General features: G+C 44.1%; 1 protein-coding gene across 1 annotated transcript in view; it reads left to right on the top strand.

The window, feature by feature from the left end:
- The window catches only part of ADAMTS19 (ADAM metallopeptidase with thrombospondin type 1 motif 19), a 355301-nt gene that overhangs the window by 261445 nt on the left and 71104 nt on the right, over positions 1 to 22752 (top strand). The window contains exon 14 of the mRNA XM_044291002.1: positions 12901 to 13028. Within this exon, the coding sequence (XP_044146937.1) occupies positions 12901 to 13028 (128 nt within the window). The remainder of the gene's footprint in view (positions 1 to 12900; positions 13029 to 22752) is intronic.

The raw sequence follows: 22752 nt of genomic DNA, 5'->3' as shown, positions 1-22752 counted from the left end.
ATTTTTACTTTTTTTTCACTTTTTTTCACTTTTTTTTTGACCCAGACCCACTTGGTTCTTGAAGATCCAGTGGGTCTGATGTCTGTATAGTACAGTACAGTACAATATATATTGTACAGTACTGTATTTTACTTACACTTTGTCTGAACAGATCTCTGCCTTCAGCACAGATCTGTTCAGCACCATGGACAGCAGGATGCCTGAGACGGCGTCCTGTTGCCATGGGAACCTTCCCCGTCTGCTCAGTAGTGGTCAGAACTGCGCAGACGGGGAAGGGTAAGGACGGGGCTCTGGGGGGGCTGTCTGGGAGCTCCCTCCCTCTCCATTCGGGGGGCTGCAAAGGCACAGCAGCCCCCCGATGGGAGAGGGAGGGAGCTACTTCTTACTGTTAACTTTTTACATACAGCGGTCCGTACGGACCGCTGTATGGAAAGGGTTAAACGGCTGACATCGCATCACCGATGTCAGCCGTTTATACCAGGGTGCCAGCAATGTGCTGGCACCCTGGTATACCCACTCTACACCAACGAATGTTCAAGGGGAGGCGGGCGGGGGATCGCGATCCCGCCTGCCGCACCGCCCGCCTCCCGCACCGCCCCCACCGCCCACAACTCCCCCCCCTGCACCACCCGCCGGCAAAAAATCATGCAGGGGTGCAGGGGGGATGTAAAATCTTTATTTGAGGTACACTAAAGTTTCTGATCCCCGCGGTCAGGGACCGCGGGGAGCAGAAACTGCAAAAAGCGCAGCAAACCGCAGGTCTGAATTGACCTGCGGTTTGCGGCGATCGCCGATAGGGGGGGTCACATGACCCCCCCTGGCATTGTCACAGGATGCCGGCTGAATGATTTCAGCCGGCATCCCGTTTCCATTAACCCCCGCGGCGCCGGAATCTGCATTTAAAGTTAGGACGTACCGGTACGCCCTGAGTCCTTAAGGACTCGGGAAATAGGGCGTACCGATACGCCCTGCGTCCTTAAGGGGTTAAGGAGTAAAGTGCCACAGGATTGTTCTATGCATTTTGAGCTTAATAGATCTTAATTAGAGATGGACTTGCAGTTCACCCAGCGTTTGTTTCGCGGCGAACTTTGCTCGTTTGCTGATCGCCAAATATATATAATTTCTATATAGTGCATTTGTATTGTGCAGCATTTGTGTGCTGTTCTGCTGAGATACTCAGCTATACAGACAGACAAACGCCATTGGAACAACTAATTGCAACTGATGTGATATAACAGTTGCCCCCAAAAAAATCTGATAGAGGCAGGGGTGTGATATACCTAGAATATAATTTCTATATAGTGCATTTGCATAGTGCAGCATTTGTGTGCTGTTCTGCTGAGATACCGAGCAGACCCAGCATGCATGTGGAATCTACACTCCCTGAAGTGTATGGTAGGCGTCATGGTACTTAACAGGTAGAAATTAGTGTTAGGAACTCGTCTAACAGAGATTGCCTTGACATGCGGCAGATGGGCTCAGATAATGTTTTACAAAACGATTTGCCAAGTATCTCTCACTTATAGTGTAGCACTTGTAATTATTATGCAATTTTGTACTCTATATTGCAGTGAGTTGTCGCATTGCATGTTTTGTCTTTTAATGTAGTTCCCTGCTATAGCAATGTGTTCCTGCGGTTTGGTATGTGCTGACTGACCCCCTTTTTTGTCTTTCTCTGCTGAGATACCGCAGCTATACAGAGGGACAAACGCCATTGGAACAACTAATTGCAACTGGTGTGATATAACAGTTGCCCCCCCAAAAAATCAGATTGAGACAGGGGTGTGATATACCTAGAATATAATTTCTATATAGTGCATTTGCATAGTGCAGCATTTGTGTGCTGTTCTGCTGAGATACCGAGCAGACCCAGCATGCATGTGGAATCTACACTCCCTGAAGTGTATGGTAGGCGTCATGGTACTTAACAGGTAGAAATTAGTGTTAGGAACTCGTCTAACAGAGATTGCCTTGACATGCGGCAGATGGGCTCAGATAATTTTTTACAAAACGATTTGCCAAGTATCTCTCACTTATAGTGTAGCACTTGTAATTATTATGCAATTTTGTACTCTATATTGCAGTGAGTTGTCGCATTGCATGTTTTGTCTTTTAATGTAGTTCCCTGCTATAGCAATGTGTTCCTGCGGTTTGGTATGTGCTGACTGACCCCCTTTTTTGTCTTTCTCTGCTGAGATACCGCAGCTATACAGAGGGACAAACGCCATTGGAACAACTAATTGCAACTGGTGTGATATAACAGTTGCCCCCCCAAAAAATCAGATTGAGACAGGGGTGCTATATACCTAGAATATAATTTCTATATAGTGCATTTGTATTGTGCAGCATTTGTTTGCGGTTCTGCTGAGATACTGCAGCTATACAGACAGACAAACGCCATTGGAACAACTAATTGCAACTGGTGTGATATACCAGTTGCCCCCCAAAAAATCTGATTAAGTCAGGGGTGTGATATATAGTGATGGATGAACATCTGCTGGGACGGTTCGCGAACGTGATCAAATGGTCGCGAACCGCAAGTTTGCCGCGGGTCCCAATTTATTTTAATGGCAGGCGAACCTGAAAAACCTTCAGCTCATATTTGCAGCCAAGAAATAATTACTAGAAGTGCACAAATAGTCCCACAACATGGACGGTGACATACCAGATGGATTATTAGAATTTGCGATCTTCATAAAAAAAAAAAATTCGATGCGAAATATCGGCAATATAATTTTCGCATACGCGCATGCGCTAATGCACTATACAGTACCCAAATGCACTATAAAGAAAGCATATTGGTATATAACACCCCGCTTCAATCCGTTTTTTGGGGGGGACTGGTATATCACACTAGTAGAAATTATTTGTTCCAATAACGCTTGTCCCTCTATATACCTGCAGTATCGCAGCAGAACCGCACACAACTGTCGCACAATACAAATGCACTATAATATACTTTCTAACATGGAAAGTATATTATAACATTGTACAAGGAGGGCAATCGATTAGAATATACATGAAGATAAAACGTAACCTTTAATAATTTTACTATGAGGGTCCATTCACACGTCCGTAAGTGTTTTGCGAATCTGCAAAATACGGAAACCAGCAATGTGCATTCTGCAATATGTGGACCGCACATCGCCGGCACTATAATAGAAAATGCCTAATCTTGTCTGCAATTGCAGACAAGAATAGGACATGTTCTATTTTTTTGCAGAAACGGAAGCACAGATGCGGAAGTGCGGATCCGCAAATGCGGATGCGGACAGCACATTCCGGCCCCATTAAAAATGAATTGGTCTGCACCCTTTCTGCATAATTGTGGAACGGATGCAGACCCATTTTGCGGACGTGTGAAAGGAAAAGATATCCCTCAAAATAAAAATAAATGAAATTATTAAAGTTAAGCAAAAAGCATAGATGTGGTAGGCAATAACAAGTGCTCGGCGGCACTAAATCAGGTGCTCGGCGGCACCAAATCAGAAACCATATGTCCTACCACAATCCGGGGGGTTTCAGTGCACATCGATTAATTCAGGAGGGAAAGCAAAAAAACATCCATCCCTGGGCTAGATGATGATGTTGTATTGAAGGACAGGGTGGGCAAACAACTGTCCCTGATATTGCCCTATAGGGGGGTGCTATTCTGGCCCTGATAGCCTAACCACAGACCACCCGCCCTGATAAGAGCGACCCCGTCCAGAACCTTCCCCTATATAAAAATGGCCCTAGAAAGCCCCTAGCCCCTAGGCCCCTGACTTCCAGGTGATCACTATATAGATCTATGTGTTTTTGACTCATTATAAAAGTATATTATAAGTATATTGCACCCCTTTTGTGGCCCTATTAGCTAGCGTTTGGTGTCCCTAACAGCCTGTCCCTGCCCCACACTGCAACCTCTCCCTACACTAGCAAAACACTGAATGTAAAATGGCAGCCAGATCAGGTTTATTTATGAGGTAGGGGGTATGTCAATGTGCTGAAATGTCTCAATTGGCTGTCCTGTACCACCTGATGGATGTGTCATGGGTCAAAGTTCTTCACAATGTAAAAGAATATGGTGGGCGCAAATTTCTCCATATGTTCGGCGAATCGCGAATACGCAAAGTTTGCCGCGAAACGACCGCCGGGCGAACCGCAAGACCATCTCTAGTGATATACCTATAATATAATTTCTATATAGTGCATTTGTATTGTGCAGCATTTGTGTGCGGTTCTGCTGAGATACCACAGCTATACAGAGAGACAAAAGCCATTAGAACAAATTTTTGCAACTGGTGTGATATACCAGTTGCCCCACAAAAAAAAAATGATTAAAGGGTTCTTTATACCTGCTTCCACAAATGCTGCTCTTCTCTAAGAACTTTGGCACAGGGTTATTTTGAAAATGACAGGCAGAGGAAGAGGCTGTCCGTTCCGTAGGGGTGGTAGGGGTCGGGCAGGTGCACCAGGCCGGAGCCTAAGTGGGAAGTTGGAGAAGGTGTGTGCGATTATGTCAAAGGACGCACCAGAGTGACTCACTCAGCCTTCCGCTTACTGCACCCTCTGTATCAGCACCCTCCTCACTCTCTGCTATGTGCACCCCCAAAGACAACACCACCACCACTATAGGCCCTCCATTCGAGTCAGAGAAATTATTTTCCCATCAATTTTCATTCCTTACCGATGCACAGCCATTCTTTGCATTGGATGAGCAAGAGGAGGTAGCAATGGCCGTCAACCAGCGGTCTGACAACAGTACCCAGATCAGCCTAAGGAGGGTGGTCCCCACTGTTACTGCCTACTTTGAGAGCTCTAATGTCAATGGTGGTGAAGGTGACGATGATGACGTGTCTATGGACATCACGTGGGTTCCCACAAGAGAGGAAGAGGAGGGGAGTTCAGAGGGAAAGACGGAGCAGCAGATAGGGAGGAGAAGGAGGGGAAGTAGGCAGAACTCTCAGTGCACAGCAGGAAAAAGCAGACTGCAAATGTCTCTGGAGTGAGCCATCCACCATGCACGGTCACATCTTGTACTCCCAGGATGCCGGCACATGGCACCGCAGTGTGGGCTTTTTTTAACGTGTCAGCTGCTGACAATAGTGTTGCCATCTTCAGCCTGTGCTGTCAATGCATAAGATGCAGTAAGCCCAACACTCGCCTAGGGACGACCACCTTAAGAAGGCACCTGGCCTCCCATCAACAAGCCCAGTGGGAGCAACGCCATCAGCACCCACAAAGCCACACTCCTGGTACTCCACATCCTGCCTCTTCTCCTTCTCCTCCCATTTGTCCTCCACTCCACCTTCCACCGTGCTGTCGTCCATGGCCCAAATATTCGAGCGTAAAAAAATGATGACACCAGATAAGACTGCTGGTTTGTCGGAACTGCTAGCCCGCCAATTACTGCCATATAAATTGGTGGACTCCGAGACCTTTAGAAGATTTTTGCCCATTGGCACACTCCAATGGAAGGTCCCCGGAAGGAAATATTTCTCCCAGAAGGGCATCCCTGAACTATATGGCCACATTCAGCGGCAAGTTAATATATCTCTGGCGCACAGTGTCGGTGCCAAGATACATCTGACCACAGACACGTGGTCTAGCAAACACAGGCAGGGAAGGTACATAACTTTTACTGCCCACTGGGTAAACTTTCTGACAGCCATCAAGCATGTAACCCGTGTGGATTTGGTGTTACCGCCATGGATTGCATGCAGTCCTGCCTCTTCTTCTCCTCCTCCTCCTACTCCATCCTCCGTTTCCTCCTGGGCTGACTCCTTCTTTTCCACTGCTACAGCCTCTTCTGCTGCACCCCCCCAAGCTCCCCAGAACCTAATCGACGTGCCAGGTGAGACGCTGCCATGCTGTGCTGCGGCTGTTGTGCCTGGAAGCCAAGAGCCACACGGGTACTCGACTCTTTTCAGCTCTGTGGTCACAGGCCGATTAGTGGCTAACCTCGCTCAATTTAACAGTTGGTAAAGTGGTGTGCGACAATGGTGCCAATCTGCTGAGCACACTGAAACAGGGCAAAATGACACACGTGCTGTGCATGGCACATGTCCTGAACTTAGTCGTGCAGTGATTTGTTGCCAAATACACCGGGGTCCAAGACGTCTTACGGCTTGCCAGGAAAATCTCTGGCCATTTTAGAAGATCTTACACGGCCATGGCTCGCCTTTCTGATGTTCAGCGGCGACACCACTTGCCTGTCAGACATCTGATTTGTGACTGCCCGACGTGATGGAACTCCACCTTATATATTCTTGATAGGCTTCTCCAGCAGAAACGTGCCGTTAACGACTATCTGTACAAACTCTGCGGCTGGACAGGTTCTGGGGAGCTTGTTTTTTTTCACTGCCCCAGTGGCTGCTCATGCGCGATGCATGCATTCTTCTGCGGCCATTTGATGAGATCACCAAAATGGTCAGTCGCAGCCAGGGTGCCATCAGTGACATCGTACCTTACCCTTTGTTTTCTGGAGCGTGCATTGCATCATGTCATTGATCAAGCCATCAAAGAACAGGAGCAGCAAGATGAGGAAGTCGCAATGCTGAATGAATTCCCAAGGGGGGGCTACTCCATCTGAGACAAGTCAGCAGAAGTCTGAAGAGGAGTCAGAGGAGGATGGTGCCTGGGGGAGGAGGAGGAGGAGAAGCAAGAAGAGCAGTCTTTAAATTTTTCTGGCATCCCTGGTGTTGTGAGTGAATGGAGGGGGAGGAGACCTAGGACGACTTTCTCCTGGGCGATGAGCAGGATCCAGGCCGCTCCACCGCTTCCAATTTAGTGCAAATGGGAACCTTTATGCTCCAGTGTTTGAGACCCCGAATAAAAAGCATAAAGGGCAAGGACCAGTACTGGGTGGCAACGTACTTAGACCCCCGGTACAAACACAAAATGGCGGACATGTTACCAGCATCACAGAGGGCTGTCAGAATGCAGCATTTACAGGACTTGCTACGAGAGATGCTGCATTCTGCTGTTGTGGGCACTGGCAGTGGAATTTCCACCCACAGCGAAACAGTTGCGAGTACCAATCCTACAGCGCATGCAAGAAGAGGGCGGTTTGAAGATGTGTTGGTCACTTCGGATATGAGATCATTCTTTCAGCCAACCCATCAACAGCCGCTCTCCGGATCTAGCCTTAAGGAACGCCTAGACAGGTGTCCGACTACATCGAGTTAACGGCCCATGTGGACGCTCTGAGAAGCGAGGAACCCCTTGACTATTGGGTGTGCAGGCTTGACCTGTGGTCAGAGCTGGCACAATTTAAGCATGCATGGGATAGGCATAAGGCCATCCTTCATATAAGATAGGGCCAGGGGCTATCCATAGTATTCAGTATATTGGGCAGACTAGATTGGCCAAATGGTTCTTATCTGCCGACACATTCTATGTTTCTATGTAATTTGCCTTGAAACTCTTGGCTTGCCCCTTGTTGCGTGTCCTGTCCAAAAGGACGTTCAGCGCAGCAGGGGGGATCATGAACAATAAGTGCACTCGCCTAGCTCATGACAGTGTGGACTACCTCACATTTCCAAAAATGAATGAGGCATGGATCTCAGAGGAATTCAACACCTGTGACGACCACGTTTAATTGAATTTCCTCATGACAGCACACAAATATCCGCCACCACCCAGAACAAATAATGGTCCCTGTTTTAGGTAAATACAGCGGCATAAAATGCCTTTTCTGTCCGGTGAATGCCTAATGTTTGGGACCTTGGAGGAATTCAACACCTGTGACGACTACGTGTTATCAAATTTCAACTATTATCATATGGGTTTTTTTCAAGAGGGGAATTTCGTTAGCCATGTTTTTAATACAATTTTATATTTTTTTTGTTCTTTTAAAGGGAATCTGTCACCTATTTTGACCATATAAAACCGTTAACATACCAATGTGCAATAAAGTACCTTCTTACCTACATGTGTCTTCTTTCTTTTATTCAACTTTTCATTCTTATTAAAAAGTGATTTTACTGATATGCAAATTAAGTCTCAAGGTGCCCAGAGGGGCGTTATTACTTTGCTCTAGTGCCCTTGCTTTCTTCTCTTGTCCTCCGAAATCCCTGAGTGCCTGCGCCTGCACGATAGTTCTGCTCCAGAGGGCAACAGCCTCACTAGTGTCACTGGGCATGCGCCGAGCCCAGTGACATAATCAGAGCGCTGTTGCCGCTGAGAGATTCTAGATGAGGAAGCAAGGGCTGGTGCATGCAGTGAATAAATTAAATGACGTAGTGGGGAGAGGGCGGCGCCGTAGGCAAAGAGAGGAGGGAGCACAGAGGATGCAGTGAATAAATTAAATGACGTAGTGGGGAGGGGGCGGTGCCGTTCGGCAAGTATGTGGGAGGACATTTATTTCTTAGAAGGCGTGCTGGGCTTGGAAGAAAGGCGGGCTGGGCACTGCAGGGGGGCGTTACTGGGCACTAGAGCAGAGTAATAACGCCCCTCTGGGCCCCTTAAGACTTCATTTGCATATCAGTAAAATCGCTTTTTAATAAGAATGAAAAGTTGAATAAAAGAAAGAAGACACATGTAGGTAAGAAGGTACTTTATTGCACATTGGTATGTTAACGGTTTTATTTGGTCAAAATAGGTGACAGATTCCCTTTAAACATATGTATTTGACATCTATTTGTACTGGCCTGCAGTAAAATTGATATCCAATGACCGTCTAATATACCTCCAGCCACATAGTTACTTGTTCTTTTCTGTCAGGTGAATGCCTAATGTTTTGGGCCTGTACTACACTGTCCTTCAGTAAAATTTATATTGAATGGCCGTCTAATATACCCCAAGCCGCATAATCACTTGATCATTTATGTACATTGAATGCATAATTTTTTGGGCCTGTAATCTAACTGGCCAACAGTAAAATTGTTATACGGTGATCGCCTAATGTAACTCCATCCACATTATCAATTGTTCTTTTCTGTACAGTGAATGAATAATTTTTGAGGCCTCCTAGTCCACTGGCCTGCAGTAAAATTGATATCCATTGAGCGTCTAATATACCTCCGGCCACATAATCACTTGATCATTTATGTACGGAGGAATGCATAATTTTTGCGGCCTGTAATCTAACTGGCCAACAGTAAAATTGTTATGCGGTGACCGCCCAATGTACCTCCATCCACATTATTAATTGTTCTGTTCTGTCCGGTGAATGCCTAATGTTTGGGGCCTGTACTACACTGGCCTGCAGTAAAATTGATATTGAATGACCTTCTAATATACTTCCAGCCACATAATTACTTGTTCATTTCTGTCCGGTGAATGCCTAATGTTTGGGACCTCGGAGGAATTCAACACCTGTGACAACTACGTGTTATTGAATTTCGACTATTATCATTTCGTTAGCCATGTTTTTAATCCAATTTTATATTTTTTATTCTTTCAAACATATGTATTTGACATCTATTTGTACTGACCTGCAGTAAAATTGATATCCAATAACTGTCTAATATACCTCCAGCCACATAATTACTTGTTCTTTTCTGTCCGGTGAATGCCTAATGTTTGGGGCCTGTACTCCAGTTGCCTACATACATTTTTTTATCCATTAACCGCATAATTTACCTCGAGCCACACAATCACAATTTATTTTGTGTCAGGTGAATGCCTAATTTTTAACCACTTAAGGACTACAGGTTTATACCCCCCTAGTGACCAGGCCCTTTTTTACAAATCGGCACTTCCAACTTTAACGGTTTATTTCTCAATCATGCAACTTGGCACCCAAATTAATTTTACCTCCTTTTCTTCTCACAAATACAGCTTTCTTTTGGTGGTATTTGATTGCTGCTGAGATTTTTTGTTTTTCTGATAATAAAAAAATTTCAATTTTTTTTTTTTTTTAAATGTGTATTTTTAACTTTGTCTGGTAAAATTTTTCAAATATATTTACATTTCTATACAAGTTTGTGTCAGAATGTATTGTGCTACATGTCTTTGATAAAAAAAATCCAATAAGTGTATATTTATTGGTTTGCGCAAAAGTTATAGCGTTTACAAACTATGGTACAAAAATGTGAATTTCCGCATTTTGAAGCAGCTCTGACTTTCTGAGCACCTGTCATGTTTCTTGAGGTGCTAGAATGCAAAGATAGTATAAATACCCTCCAAATGACCCAATTTTACAAAGAAGACACCCCAAAGTATTCGCGGAGGGGCATGGTGAGTTCATATGATTTAATTTTTTTTTTACAAGTTAGCGAAAAATTACACTTTTTGAGAAAAAAATAAATAATAAAGTTTCCATTTCTGCTAACTTCTGGCAATAAAATCTCCCACGGACTCACTATGCCCTCAGTGAATACCTTGGGGTGTCTACTTTCCGAAATGGGGTCATTTGTGGGGTGTGTTTACTGTTCTGGCATTTTGGGCGTGGCTAAATTGTGAGCAACCCTGTAAAGCCTAAAGATATTCGTTGGACATTCGGCCCCTTTACACACCTAGGCTGCAAAAAAGTGTCACACATGTGGTATCGCCATACTCAGAAGAAGTAAGAAGAAGTAGGGCAATGTGTTTTCGGGTGTATTTTTACATATACCCATGCTGGGTGAGGGAAATATCTCTGTAAATTGACAACTTTGTATATAAAAATGGAAAAAGTTGTCATTTACAGAGATATTTCTCACACACAGTATGGGTATATGTACAAATACACCCCAAAACACATTGCCCTACTTCTTCTGAGTATGGCGATACCACATGTGTGACACTTTTTTGCAGCCTAGGTGCACAAAGGGGCCCAAATTCCAATGAGTACCTTTAGGATTTCACAGGGCATTTGTACCCATTTGGATTCCAAACTACTTCTCAGGTCCCCTAAAATGCCAGGGCAGTATAAATACCCCACAAGTGACCCCATTTTGGAAAGAAGACACCCCAAGGTATTTCGTGAGGGGTATGATGAGTTCATGTTAGATTTTATTTTTTGTCACAAGTTAGTGGAATATGAGATTTTGTAAGAAAAAAACTAAAGAAAAAATAAATTTCCGCTAACTTGTGCCAAAAAAATAAATCTTCTATGAACTCGCCATGCCCCTCAAAAGTGATCTTTATAGCGCCACAGTGATTTTGCTGTGTTTTTGCAGTGATCAGAAAAAAAAATTCTGTCACTGCGGTGGGGCGGACTGAACGCAAGTGTGGGCACAAGATCAGGCCTGATCGGGCGAACACTGTGTTTTTTGTAAAGCCTAAGGTGACCCTAATGCACTGATATAGATCTAAGTGTGATCAGTCTTGATCACTTACAGATACTATATAGTACTGGTGCTGATTAGCGACAGCGATGGCGCTGATCAGCGACTGATCAGTGACTGCGGTGCGGTGGGCTGGGCGCTAACTACCTAACAAGTAGCTAAGTAACTGTTGGTGATAAGGGACCCTTACAGGGGGGTGATCAATGACAGGGGGGTGATCAGGGAGTCTATATGGGGTGATCAGGGGTTAATAAGGGGTTAATAAGTGACAGGGGGGGTGTAATGTGTGTGTGGTGATTGGTGCTACTTACAGAGCTGCCTGTGTCCTCTGGTGGTCGATCCAAGCAAAAGGGACCACCAGAAAAGCAGGTAGCAGGTATATCAGACGCTATTTACAAAATAGCATCTGATATACCTATTTGATTGGTTCTTTTAAAAATCTACAGCCTGCCAGCCAATGATCAGCGCTGGCAGGCTGTAGTTAAACTTGAGTACTGCGCAATCCTGTGAACGCGCGCTCCATATTTTTAGGCTGAATTTTTTGCCATTGATCCTCCTCTGGTATGTCACTGTCCATGTTGTGGAATGATTTGTGCACTTCTTGTAAGTATTTGGTGGCTGAAAATATGAGCATAAGGTTTTTCAGGTTCACCTGCCATTAAAGTGAATGGGGCCCGCCGCGAACTTGTGGTTAGCAAACATTTGATTACGTTTGCGAATCGTCCCGGCAGATGTTCGTTCATCACTATTCTTAATCATGACTTTCTATCTGCTATTATTCTCTGCTCTGTGACAGCTGAGTAAGCAGGCACCTCACTGTGTGATGTAAGAGCTGTGTTGTGTGCTCTAATCAAATGTTTACCCCGGCAGCTCCCCCTCCCCTCTCACAGCATGCAGTTTAACACACTGATGGATATATACTGCAGCATCATTCCCTCTGACATCATCCTGTTTAGTTTTTATGTTTATATTCTAGACAACTTTTTTAATAGACTCTGTACATTTCTAAACATTTACAGACAGACTTCAAGCAGGGTATATGGAACTAGAGGGTGCTGAAAGGCAGAAAAGATGCTACTGCTTCCTAACCCTTCTGTTTCAGTAAATTCTTGTATTTCTGCAGCACCTTAGAACACTGTGTTGGGTTCTTTCTCTGTTTTTCCATCGGGATTTTTTTTTTTATAAATTGACTACTGGGTGATACTACTCTTTGCCAATGATATGTATCCCAAAACAGTCTAGCACCATCAGCACTGTTTGCACAGGGACACACCCAGTTGTCAATGTATTCATGCATTTCCAGACAGATTCCTAATAAATGCACCAGCATTGTTACATTATTCAGAATGCAAGTATTTACTAAGACATGTCAGGAGAGTAGACAGGAGCTCCTTACTGTAGTGGATTCAGTTGTATGCACCAGTTCATCTCTGTTAGGTCATCTCATCTTGCAACATACTTTAACACAGTCTTACTTACTGATACCTCTGTTAGACACATGCATCATTCTTTAAAATGTAGCCAAAAATATGCATGGATAAAGACCTACCATATATAGATAATTATTGTTCTTGCTCTGTTGTTCATTTTTTGGTGCTGAAAATTCATTTTCAGTCAAATATTGTTAGAAATGAACATGTTTATCTGTGGCACTGTTGTGTGCATCATTTTTACATCGACTTACATTCTCCTTTTTTTATTTTAGAGAAGCCATGTGCACTGTTCTGTTCTGCCCTTGGAAAGGATCAGCCAGTCCTGGTGGCAGAAAAAGCCCTAGATGGCACACCATGTGGACCTGATGGCTTAGACATGTGCTCAAATGGTAGATGCCAGGTAGAGTATAACTAACTACCTAAAATGAAATTCTCATTTAATGAAAAATGTGCTTTAATGAAGATGAATTTGTCTGAGCGACTGGCCATAATCCTTTCCCACCCTTGCCACATCCCCTTTAGTGAAAGTGGCGAAGGTGGTGTAAATTCTGAGATATGCAGCAATTGTTTTAAAAAGACGCAGTTAAAAAGTTGCAAGCAAAAAGTTTGCTACTTTTTAACGCCACTTTTAGGCACCAGGGAGATGATAAATCTCCTCCTTTGTTCTTTAGAATTATCCTAATTTATTAATTTGTCTGAAGGACCATAAAGTCTCAGAATACATGAAACAGGAACTCGCAAAATGCATAATATCAAACTATCGCATTCATGAATAAACATAGCATGCTGTCTTCTTCACTTTAAATGAATAGATCCCGAAGGAGCCAACTGAAACGGATTACAAATTGTGTGTGTGTTTGGGTGGGGGAGGATATGCAGCTAAGTAAATATGACATTTCAGATTTTTCTTTTCTTCAATCGTTTTAAGGGAAAGTCAGATAGGTTCTAGCTAGCCAAAATAACTTTAGTGTTGGTTTTCCTTTCCTTAAATTAACATTGGCTATGTAGCATGTATCATACATAACATGTCATCTTTCTAATATCTTTCCTATCCCTTTTTGTTGTTATAAATTTTTCAGTTCACTTTTAGGTTGGGGCCAACCGATGACATGTGTCACGGACTGCAAGCCTCACAACCAAAAACATTTTTCCCATTTCTCAGCCACTATTTTAGAGGTGACTGAGCCATAAAAACAAAGCCAAATAGTAGAAAAGTTCCAAGCAAGTCACAGTAACATGTGACTTCCATTGTGGTTTATGATGGCAAATTCATGTGTGACTTGTGACTTGCAGCCAAAATACCAACAATGCTGGATTTTATGCGACTATCACATCTTGTTGCATTTCACATTGTGAAGACCCTATTGATAATGATGTAACATTGCGATCTTCATTACAATCATCATGTTGTGGGACACATTGCTGTGTAGTCCCAGCCTTACTCTGCACTCTTGAGAACCGTCAACAAGCTGCAAAGGCCGTATGTAATACAATACAAAGTCCTCTTTATTATTTCATCATAAAATTTACATCTAAAGTTCCCACATAAGAAAATCGTGGACGGATAAAATACTATACAAAACATAATGCTACCACATAAATAACAATAACTAAAGTGCGTACATATATACGAGTATAATAGATATGAATTCATGTCTCTAACAACCATCAAAAAGATGATACCCAATAGCAATAATTATACAATGAAACCCTGATGTGCGTTTCATCATTACTTCTTCTGGGGCTGTAACCCAATATACGTCATTCACCCCTATAAATCCATACTGGTCAATGAGAAAAGCACCTAGTGTAAGCAAAATCTATCACCATATAAAACTTAATAGTCAGGGTTATAAAATACCTCTAGATCTGATTCATGTAATGGTGAATGCCACTAGAATTCACATGTGGAAGTCAGCTAATCAGCGTAATGACAACTACCAAGTGAATCCTAGTGGCATTCGCCATTACTTCTAAATCTACAGGAATTGTGTATGTTTTTTCTTTGTTGGGGTAGATATATTAGGTTCTCAACACTTTTAGCTTATTATAATTGCTACAAACCCATATGTCTTCAGTTGTGTGAACGTTCTAACAAAGGAAAGATGTGTCCACCCTAATACTTTAAGTCAAGTTTGTTATATAACTCCAATGTCTCATGATGAGACCAATTCAAAACAATATTGCCTGGAATTTTTTTTATTTACTATTAGTCCTCTTTCCAAAATGAAAAAAAAAAAGCTGAGCCTCTTACACCACCAGATGAAAGGCAGCTATCCTAAAAGTTAATATTCAACCTTTTAAATAGGCCTGAAGACATAACGAAAGATTATAGGTAAGCCAGTACCTGATCTGCAGATAACTGTTTTGGGGCGATTGCTCCTGCAGAGCAGAGATAACTGGCTTAGCTGAATGAGAAGCCTTTGTCAAGATCAAGGGGGTAAACAATATCTCAGAATGCTAGCAAAGCCCTAAACAAATTGAGATTCACATCACAACCACTGGACACATATAGGATGGTCATATCACACCATGCATCTCAGAATATGTAGAGCCAAGAGAAAACGTAAGGTAGAACACAACTGTATATTAGGAAGTTGCAGTAGTAGCTGCAGCATCTTAGGCCTGGCATTTAAGGCTAATTTTACACTAGCGGCAAGGAACTCCGGCAGGCCTTTCTGGCGGGTGAACAGCCTGTCAGATCCATGCTGCCGCTAGTGCACGCGTGCCCCCGGACTACCACTCTGGCCCCATTTACTATTATGGGGACGGGACGGAGTTTCGGCGACAGCACGGACAACATGCCGAGAGGCGGTTGGAATAAAACTACGACACAGATCTGACAAGCTGTTCACACCCCGGAACAGTCTGCCGGAGTTCCTTGCCTCTAGTGTGAAAGTAGCCTAAGGCCTCTTTCACATGGGCGTCGCATGCGAGGGCCGGATAAGATGCGGGTGCGTTGCGGGAAAATGCGTGATTTTTCTGCTTGAGTGCAAAGCGTTTTAATGCGTTTTGCACGCGCGTGAGAAAAACCGGCATGTTTGGTACCAAAACCCGAACCCGGATTTCTTCACAGAAGTTCAGGTTTGGGTTAGGTGTTGTGTAGATTTTATTATTTTCCTTATAACATGGTTATAAGGGAAAATAATAGCATTCTTAATACAGAATGGTTAGTAAAATACAGATGGAGGGGTTAAAAAAATTAAATAAAAAATTTAACTCACCTTAATCCACTTTTTCACGCAGCCCGGCTTCTTTTCTGTCTTCTTCTTTGATGACCAGGAGGAAAAGGACCTGTGGTGACGTCACTGCGCTCATCACATGGTCCATCACATGATCCATCACCATGGTGCTGGATCATGTGACGGACCATGTGATGAGCACATTGACGTCACCACCATGGTAATGGATCATGTGACGGACCATGTGATGAGCGCAGTGACGTCACCACAGGTACTTTTCCTCCTGGTCATCAAAGAAGAAGACAGAAGAGAAGCGAACAAGTGAATGAGGTGAGTTAAATTTTTGTATTTATTTTTTAATCCCTCCATCCCTATTTTACTAAGCATTCTGTATTAAGTATAATATTATTTTCCCTTATAACCATGTTATAAGGGAAAATAATAATGATCGGGTCCCCATCCCGATTCTCTCCTAACACTTGCTTGCGGATGCTTGCGATTTTCACGCAGCCCACAGCTTCACTTTTATGGGGCCTGCGTTGTGTGAAAAACACACAATATAGAGCATGCTGCGATTTTCATGCAACGCACAAGTGATGCGTGAAAATGACCGTTCATGTGCACAGTCCCATAGAAATGTATGGGTCCGGATTCAGTGCGGATGCAATGCGTTCACCTCACGCATTGCACCCACATGGAAATATCGCCCATGCCTAAGCTGCTGATTTGAAACTCCTAATTGAAGCCCACCAGGGTCTTTCTGTTAGCATGGTTTTGAGATGCATATGCATATTATTAGGGTCAGATAAACCTATTTTCACATTAATTTCCAATACAAATGTATAAGTTAACGCTACTCGTAGTGCTGTGGGTTAGAGTAGAGGACATATAGGGAGGGACTAGAAGACCGCAGCATGTGTCAGATGTTACAAGAAGTCCATTCCAATGGTCTACTTTTTTAAGCACAGAATTCTTTTTTAAAGCCGTACATAATATATAAAGGGGTTGTCCGAGTTATTTTTTGTTCTTTTAACTAATCAAATGCAAAGGCTTTACCATGCACTTACTGCATCTACAGTTGCTGATTTCTCAGATTTCACTGCTCTGATGATGTCTCATGCACAAGCCTGAGAGAGCAGATATGGGAGAACCCGAGCATTAAACCAGGCACCCCATGATCTGGAGAGGGGAAGGTGCCTGGTTCATAGATAAAGGTCAGAAATTGGTGGAAAAACCACTGAAATAGTTTGGGAACAGCATGGGGAGGATGTCTGGATGCATCTTGGACTACCAGGTCGCTGCTGGGAACCATGTTGTCCGAGTAGTACACCACTTTATATACTATGTTACTATGTTACTTTTACAGACTGACAATAATACACACCAAACCAAAGATAAAATCGATTTTAGAGTAAAAATTGTTAGGTAACATTCTTTCCTGTATATTTACTTGTATATAAAGTGCAAGTGCTGCTCTCCAGCTCTCCCTGACTAAGACTGAGCCAAACACGTGTCATCAAGAGCTATATAGCACCCGATGACGAGTTCCGGCCATCCAATCACTGTAATGCCAGTAGCCAACATGGCTACGGCATTACAGTGAACGGCAGCACTTACCTGGACGTTTATTGCGTAGCAGACAACAAATTTGCGGGGTTGAGATTCGAGCATCGCGCTCGTGCACATGTGTTATTCGGCAGAACACTGCGATGTGCTGAGCATCGCAATGCTCTAGTAAAATTAGAGTTCGGCCAAGCATGCTCGCCCAACACTAGTCAACAAGTCACCAGGATGACCAGAGGGAGGAAGTGGAAGAGGAGGTGCTGGACGATGAATTCACTGACCCAATCTTGGGAGGTAACAAGACGAGCTAGGACAGCAGTACAGAGTGGAATGGTATCCGCAGCACCACAACAGGCTAGAAGAGGCAGTAGGGTGGCAAACAGGCCCACCTCCGGAGCTCCCCCTTGTGGCAATCTCCCTTGTCAAGGGGTAGGTGTTCCGCAGTCTGGCGCTTTTTTTAGGAAAGTGCGGACAATAAAAGAATTGTCATTTGCAACTTGTGCCGTACCAAAATGGGCAGGGGCCTGAACACTAGCAACTTCACCACCACCAGCATGATCCGCTACATGGCATCAAAGCACCCTAATAGGTGGGCCGAACGCCTGGGTCCACAACCAGTGTCTGCAGGTCAGACCACTGCCTCCTCTTCCCCTGTGTTACATGCTGGCCAATTCCCTGTCCAAGACAATGGCTCAGATGCCTCCCTCCAAGCACCATCATCTAGCACATCCACTTCTGTGTCCCAGCGCAGCGTACAGATGTCTATACCCCAGGCCTTTGAACGAAAGCGCAAATACCTAGCCACCCACACACAGGCCATAGCACTAAATGCACACCTTTCCAAATTGCTGGCCCTGGAAATGTTGCCATTTAGGCTTGTGGACACAGGCTTTACGCAGCCTGATGGCGGCGGCTGTCCTGCGCAGGACCGGACTGGGGATAAAAACCAGCCCTGGAAAAAGTTGCATACCAGCCCCACAGCATTGTGTCATTATTTGCTTTTTTATAATAGGAGAAAGCATTCATTTTAAAACACGTGTGTAAACACGAATATGAACTTTGCCCCACGATAGCTCTTTTGTAGAACCTCCATTGTTCATATTATCACAGTGTTTTCCCAACCAGGATGCCTCCAACTGTTGCAAAACTACAACTCTCAGCATGCTCAAACAGTGTTTTACCACGCCCTTTGACCCACTCCTTTTTGTTGGCCACCTATTTAATGATTGTTGCATGCAACATTTTACTTGACCAGCTATTTTAGATATTCTACGGCAGTCCTGTTACAATCCCCCCTCCCCCCCAATGAGCCTTTCGACCAAATAATAAAAATATTTATAAAATCTAACCCATATGCTGCAAAAAAATAAATAAAAAATCTGCAATGTAAAATCGATAATAAAGATCAACTACAAACATATTTCACATAAAAACTTACAATTACTTGGCTTGGATTTGGAGAAGGGGCAGAGGAATAGCAGAGCAGGGAGAGGCTGGTGCTGCTACTTGGGGGTCATACCATGTGGGAGAAATAAAGCCCACCATAATGCCCCCCTGTAGAAATAATTCTCCTTATAATATGCAAAACATACCCCCTTGTAATGCCCCCAGTTGAGCTAATGTTCCCATAATGTGCCAATATAAAATACCCCTTCTCAGTGCCCCTATAGATGACCTCATAGTGCTCCCCTCTTCCCCATAGTACCCACCATAATGTGTCCCAGTAAAAAATGCCCCTATACAGAGCCCCCCCATATAAAATACCCCTTCTTTTTAGCCTCAGTAGATGCCCCTATAGTGCCACCCAATAATCTGCCAGTAATAAGTGCCCCAATAGATGCCCCCAATCATGTGCCAGTAAGATGTGCCCCCATAGATGCCCCTAATCATGTGCCAGTAAGATGCCCCCCAATCATGTGCCAGTAATAAGAGCCCCCCACCATCATGTGCCAGCAGCCAGAGCCCCTCCATATCATGTGCCAGTAGCCACAGTGCCCCCTATCATGTGCCAGTAGCCCCCCTTATTATGTGCCAGTAACCCCACTTATTATGTGCCAGTGGTGCCCCTCATGTGCCAGTAGCCGCCCCTTATCATGTGCCAGTAGCCCCTCTTATGTGCCAATAGCCCCCATATCATTTGCCAGTAGCCCCCTTTATCATGTGCCAGTAGCCCCCCTTATCATGTGCCAGTAGCCCCCCTTATCATGTGCCAGTAGCCCCCCTTATCATGTGCCAGTAGCCCCCTTTATCATGTGCCAGTAGCCCCCCTTATAATGTGCCAGTAGCCCCTCTTATCATGTGCCAGAAGCCCCCCTTATCATGTGCCAGTAGCCCCCCTTATCATGTGCCAATAGCCCCCCCTTATCTTGTGCCAATAGCCCCCCTTTATCATGTGCCAGTATCCCCCCCATCATGATCCAGTATTGTACCTATATATAAAAAAATAAAAAATAAAACACTTATACTTACCTCCAGCGATGAGATGCAGGCCTCTTCCGGCCCGTGTCCCTCACTACACGGCTCAGGCGGCGCAATGACATCATCGCGCCGCCTGCACCGGCCTCTGATAGGCTGCCAGCACTAGGCCGGCAGCCTATCAGAGGAACAGGAGGGGAAACACCTCTCAGGATCTCCCTCCCCTGCCGCAGCATAGAAATCTGTATCGCCGTCCTTAGGACGGCGATACAGATGACTATGGAGATGAGCGCTTCCACAATGGAAGCGATCATCTCCCTGTGCCTCGCCGCCGGCCGCCCCCATTTGTCACCAGGAAATTTCCCGGTATCCCAGCAGGCCAGTCCAGCCCTGGTCCTGTGGTACTCTGTCCCCACACGCCAATATTTTTTACGGTGTGCAGTGCCAGCCTTACACAGGCACGTGTCCAGTAGCATCACCTATGCCCTGACCAACGCAGTTATTGGGAAGGTCCACTTAGCAACTTACACATAGACAAGTGCTTTTGGCCAGGGACGCTACATGTCCCTGATGGCACACTGGGTGATTGTTGTGGAGGCCGGGAGCGAGTCGTACACTGGTATGGAACAGGTGCTACCTACACCAAGGATTGAGGGCCCTACTTCCATCGGGGTTTCCGCCTACATTAGTGGTTGAAACTCCCCCTTTTTCTCCTCCGTCTCCTCCTCCACTTTCACCTCTGAATTATCATCTTGCAGGACCAGTCAGCCATCAGTTAGTAGCTGGAAGCAATGCAGCACTACAGTGGGGAAGCAGCAACAGGCCGTGCTTAAACTGATCTGCTTAGGTGACAAATCATTGTTACGGCCAGCCAATCACTGTAATGCCAGTAGCCAACATGGCTATGGTATTACAGTGAATGGCAGTACTTACCCGCAAGTTTATTGGCTGCGTAGCAGACAACAAACGTGGGGGGAGGAGACTCGAGCATCGTGCTTGAGCACACACAGTATTCAGCCAAATACCGCGATGTGCCCAGCATCGAGATGCTCGAGTAAGTAAAATTAGTGTTCGGCCGAGCATGCTCGCCCAACACTAGTCACTATAATTTTGCTGCAAATAAAACCCATGAAGCTTGAACTTATCATTTTTGGGCTTTTTGCCTTTTTGTAAATTTAGACATGAAAGGAGTAAATATTTTCTACAATGCTTCTTTCCAATGTGATAGATGTCAGAGATGTTAGATAGCACTTTAACAGTTCTTGATTATAAAACAAAAGTGCTTTTAACTGAGTTTCTTTTATGGCTTCGCACATGCCAGAGTCTGCAGGAATGTGAGTTCAAAGTGCTCAGACTCTCAAAACCAATTGTCAGTCAGTAACTGTGTCTGGGTAACTCAAGTCTTTTAGATTTTTGTAGATGTCCATTATGGAGGTCATTTATTAAGACCAGCATTTTAGACACCGCTTTTAATATCCCTTATAGCTGGTGGTGGATCCAGTGAAGTTATGTAGAAGTGCCATGGCATTTAGACCATTTTCTACTCCTAAACCAGGCATAGAAAATGGTAAATGAGTCGGGCCTCCCGACCCCTTCCCTGCCCACTTTTTTAGACCTGGCGCTGCAATCTGCATCAGAAATATGCATAATATAGGCATTTTTCTAGTTAGTAAATGACCCTCTATGAGTCTACCTAATCTTTGCTCTACAGACATGATCCTGTCATTGTTTCTATGCAGATGTGTTTCCTTAGGTTTTATTTCCCTTCCCTGCAATTGAAAACTTTAGACTGTAGAAATTAAAAGGGAACTATGCTTTCGACAAATCTAGTTTATTAAATGAACAATGTAAAATTATACAACTTTCCATTATACTTTCTGTATCAATTTCTTGTGGTGTTCATTATCTCTGCTTGCAGTAATTACTTCTAGCAGATAAGAATTTGTCCTGCCTATATCATGATCCCACAGGTACAGCATGTATCTTGTTACATTGACAATCCAGTTATCAGCTCTATCTTTTAACAAATCATCCACCTATGAGATCATCCATCATATGACCAGGACAGGTTGTGATTGTGATTCATAAAGAGGACCTTTCATCGCTCCTGACATGCCTGTTTTAATAGCTTCATGCATTCCCCATGTAATAATAATTCTGGAGCATCTATTCTTATGGCTCTAAGTTGTACCATTCCTTTATTATTTCTACTATAAGTATGACTGAATTGCTATTAGCCTTCAGTAAGGGTAGCGAGGGGTGGTAACAGGGGTGTGTACCTGCACAGACTCACTCTATTCAATGAGTGCTGCCATTTTCATACTGTGCAGGTACAATCCCCCAACTTGTTACCTCCCCTCTGTACCCTTACTACAGCCTGCTAGTAATTAATTTATAACTTCTAGTAGAAGTAATAATAAAGGAATGGCACATCATAGAGCCATAAGAATAGATGTTACAGCATGGTTATTACATGGGGAATGCATGAAGCTATTAAAACAGGCAAGTCAGGAGAGGTGAATGGTCCTCTTTAAGCTGGGTTTAGAGGCTGCACCTTCTTCCGAGTAGGGTCTGACTGAGTGCTGCATGCTGTGGCGATGTGCAAGGAGTAGACAGAGACTGTAGCCAAGTGATTGTTGGATACCTGAGAAGATGAAGTACACAAGAGAGAGGGTGACACCATTGCCTTCTTCTTCAGGGATCATGTGTGTCTGTGTATAGCACTAATGAGCCATGGCAGTCTATTAGAAAACACTGGCCAACCAGCGACTAAGAGAACAACTAAAGGCGAAACCACCACAACAGCCAAATATACCGTATGTACAGTATATTGTGTCCAGAGACTGTAAATAGCATACGTGCCATTGAGGCATCATTGATCATAATTTGCGTGTAGGGCTGTGGAATATGTTAGCACCAAATAGGCAATGTAATAAAAAATATATAAATCATAGACAGTGGAAG

This window comes from Bufo gargarizans, chromosome 1 (genome assembly GCF_014858855.1).
Source record: "Bufo gargarizans isolate SCDJY-AF-19 chromosome 1, ASM1485885v1, whole genome shotgun sequence".
NCBI lineage: Eukaryota > Metazoa > Chordata > Amphibia > Anura > Bufonidae > Bufo > Bufo gargarizans.
This window is presented reverse-complemented; position numbering and strand designations above follow the sequence as displayed.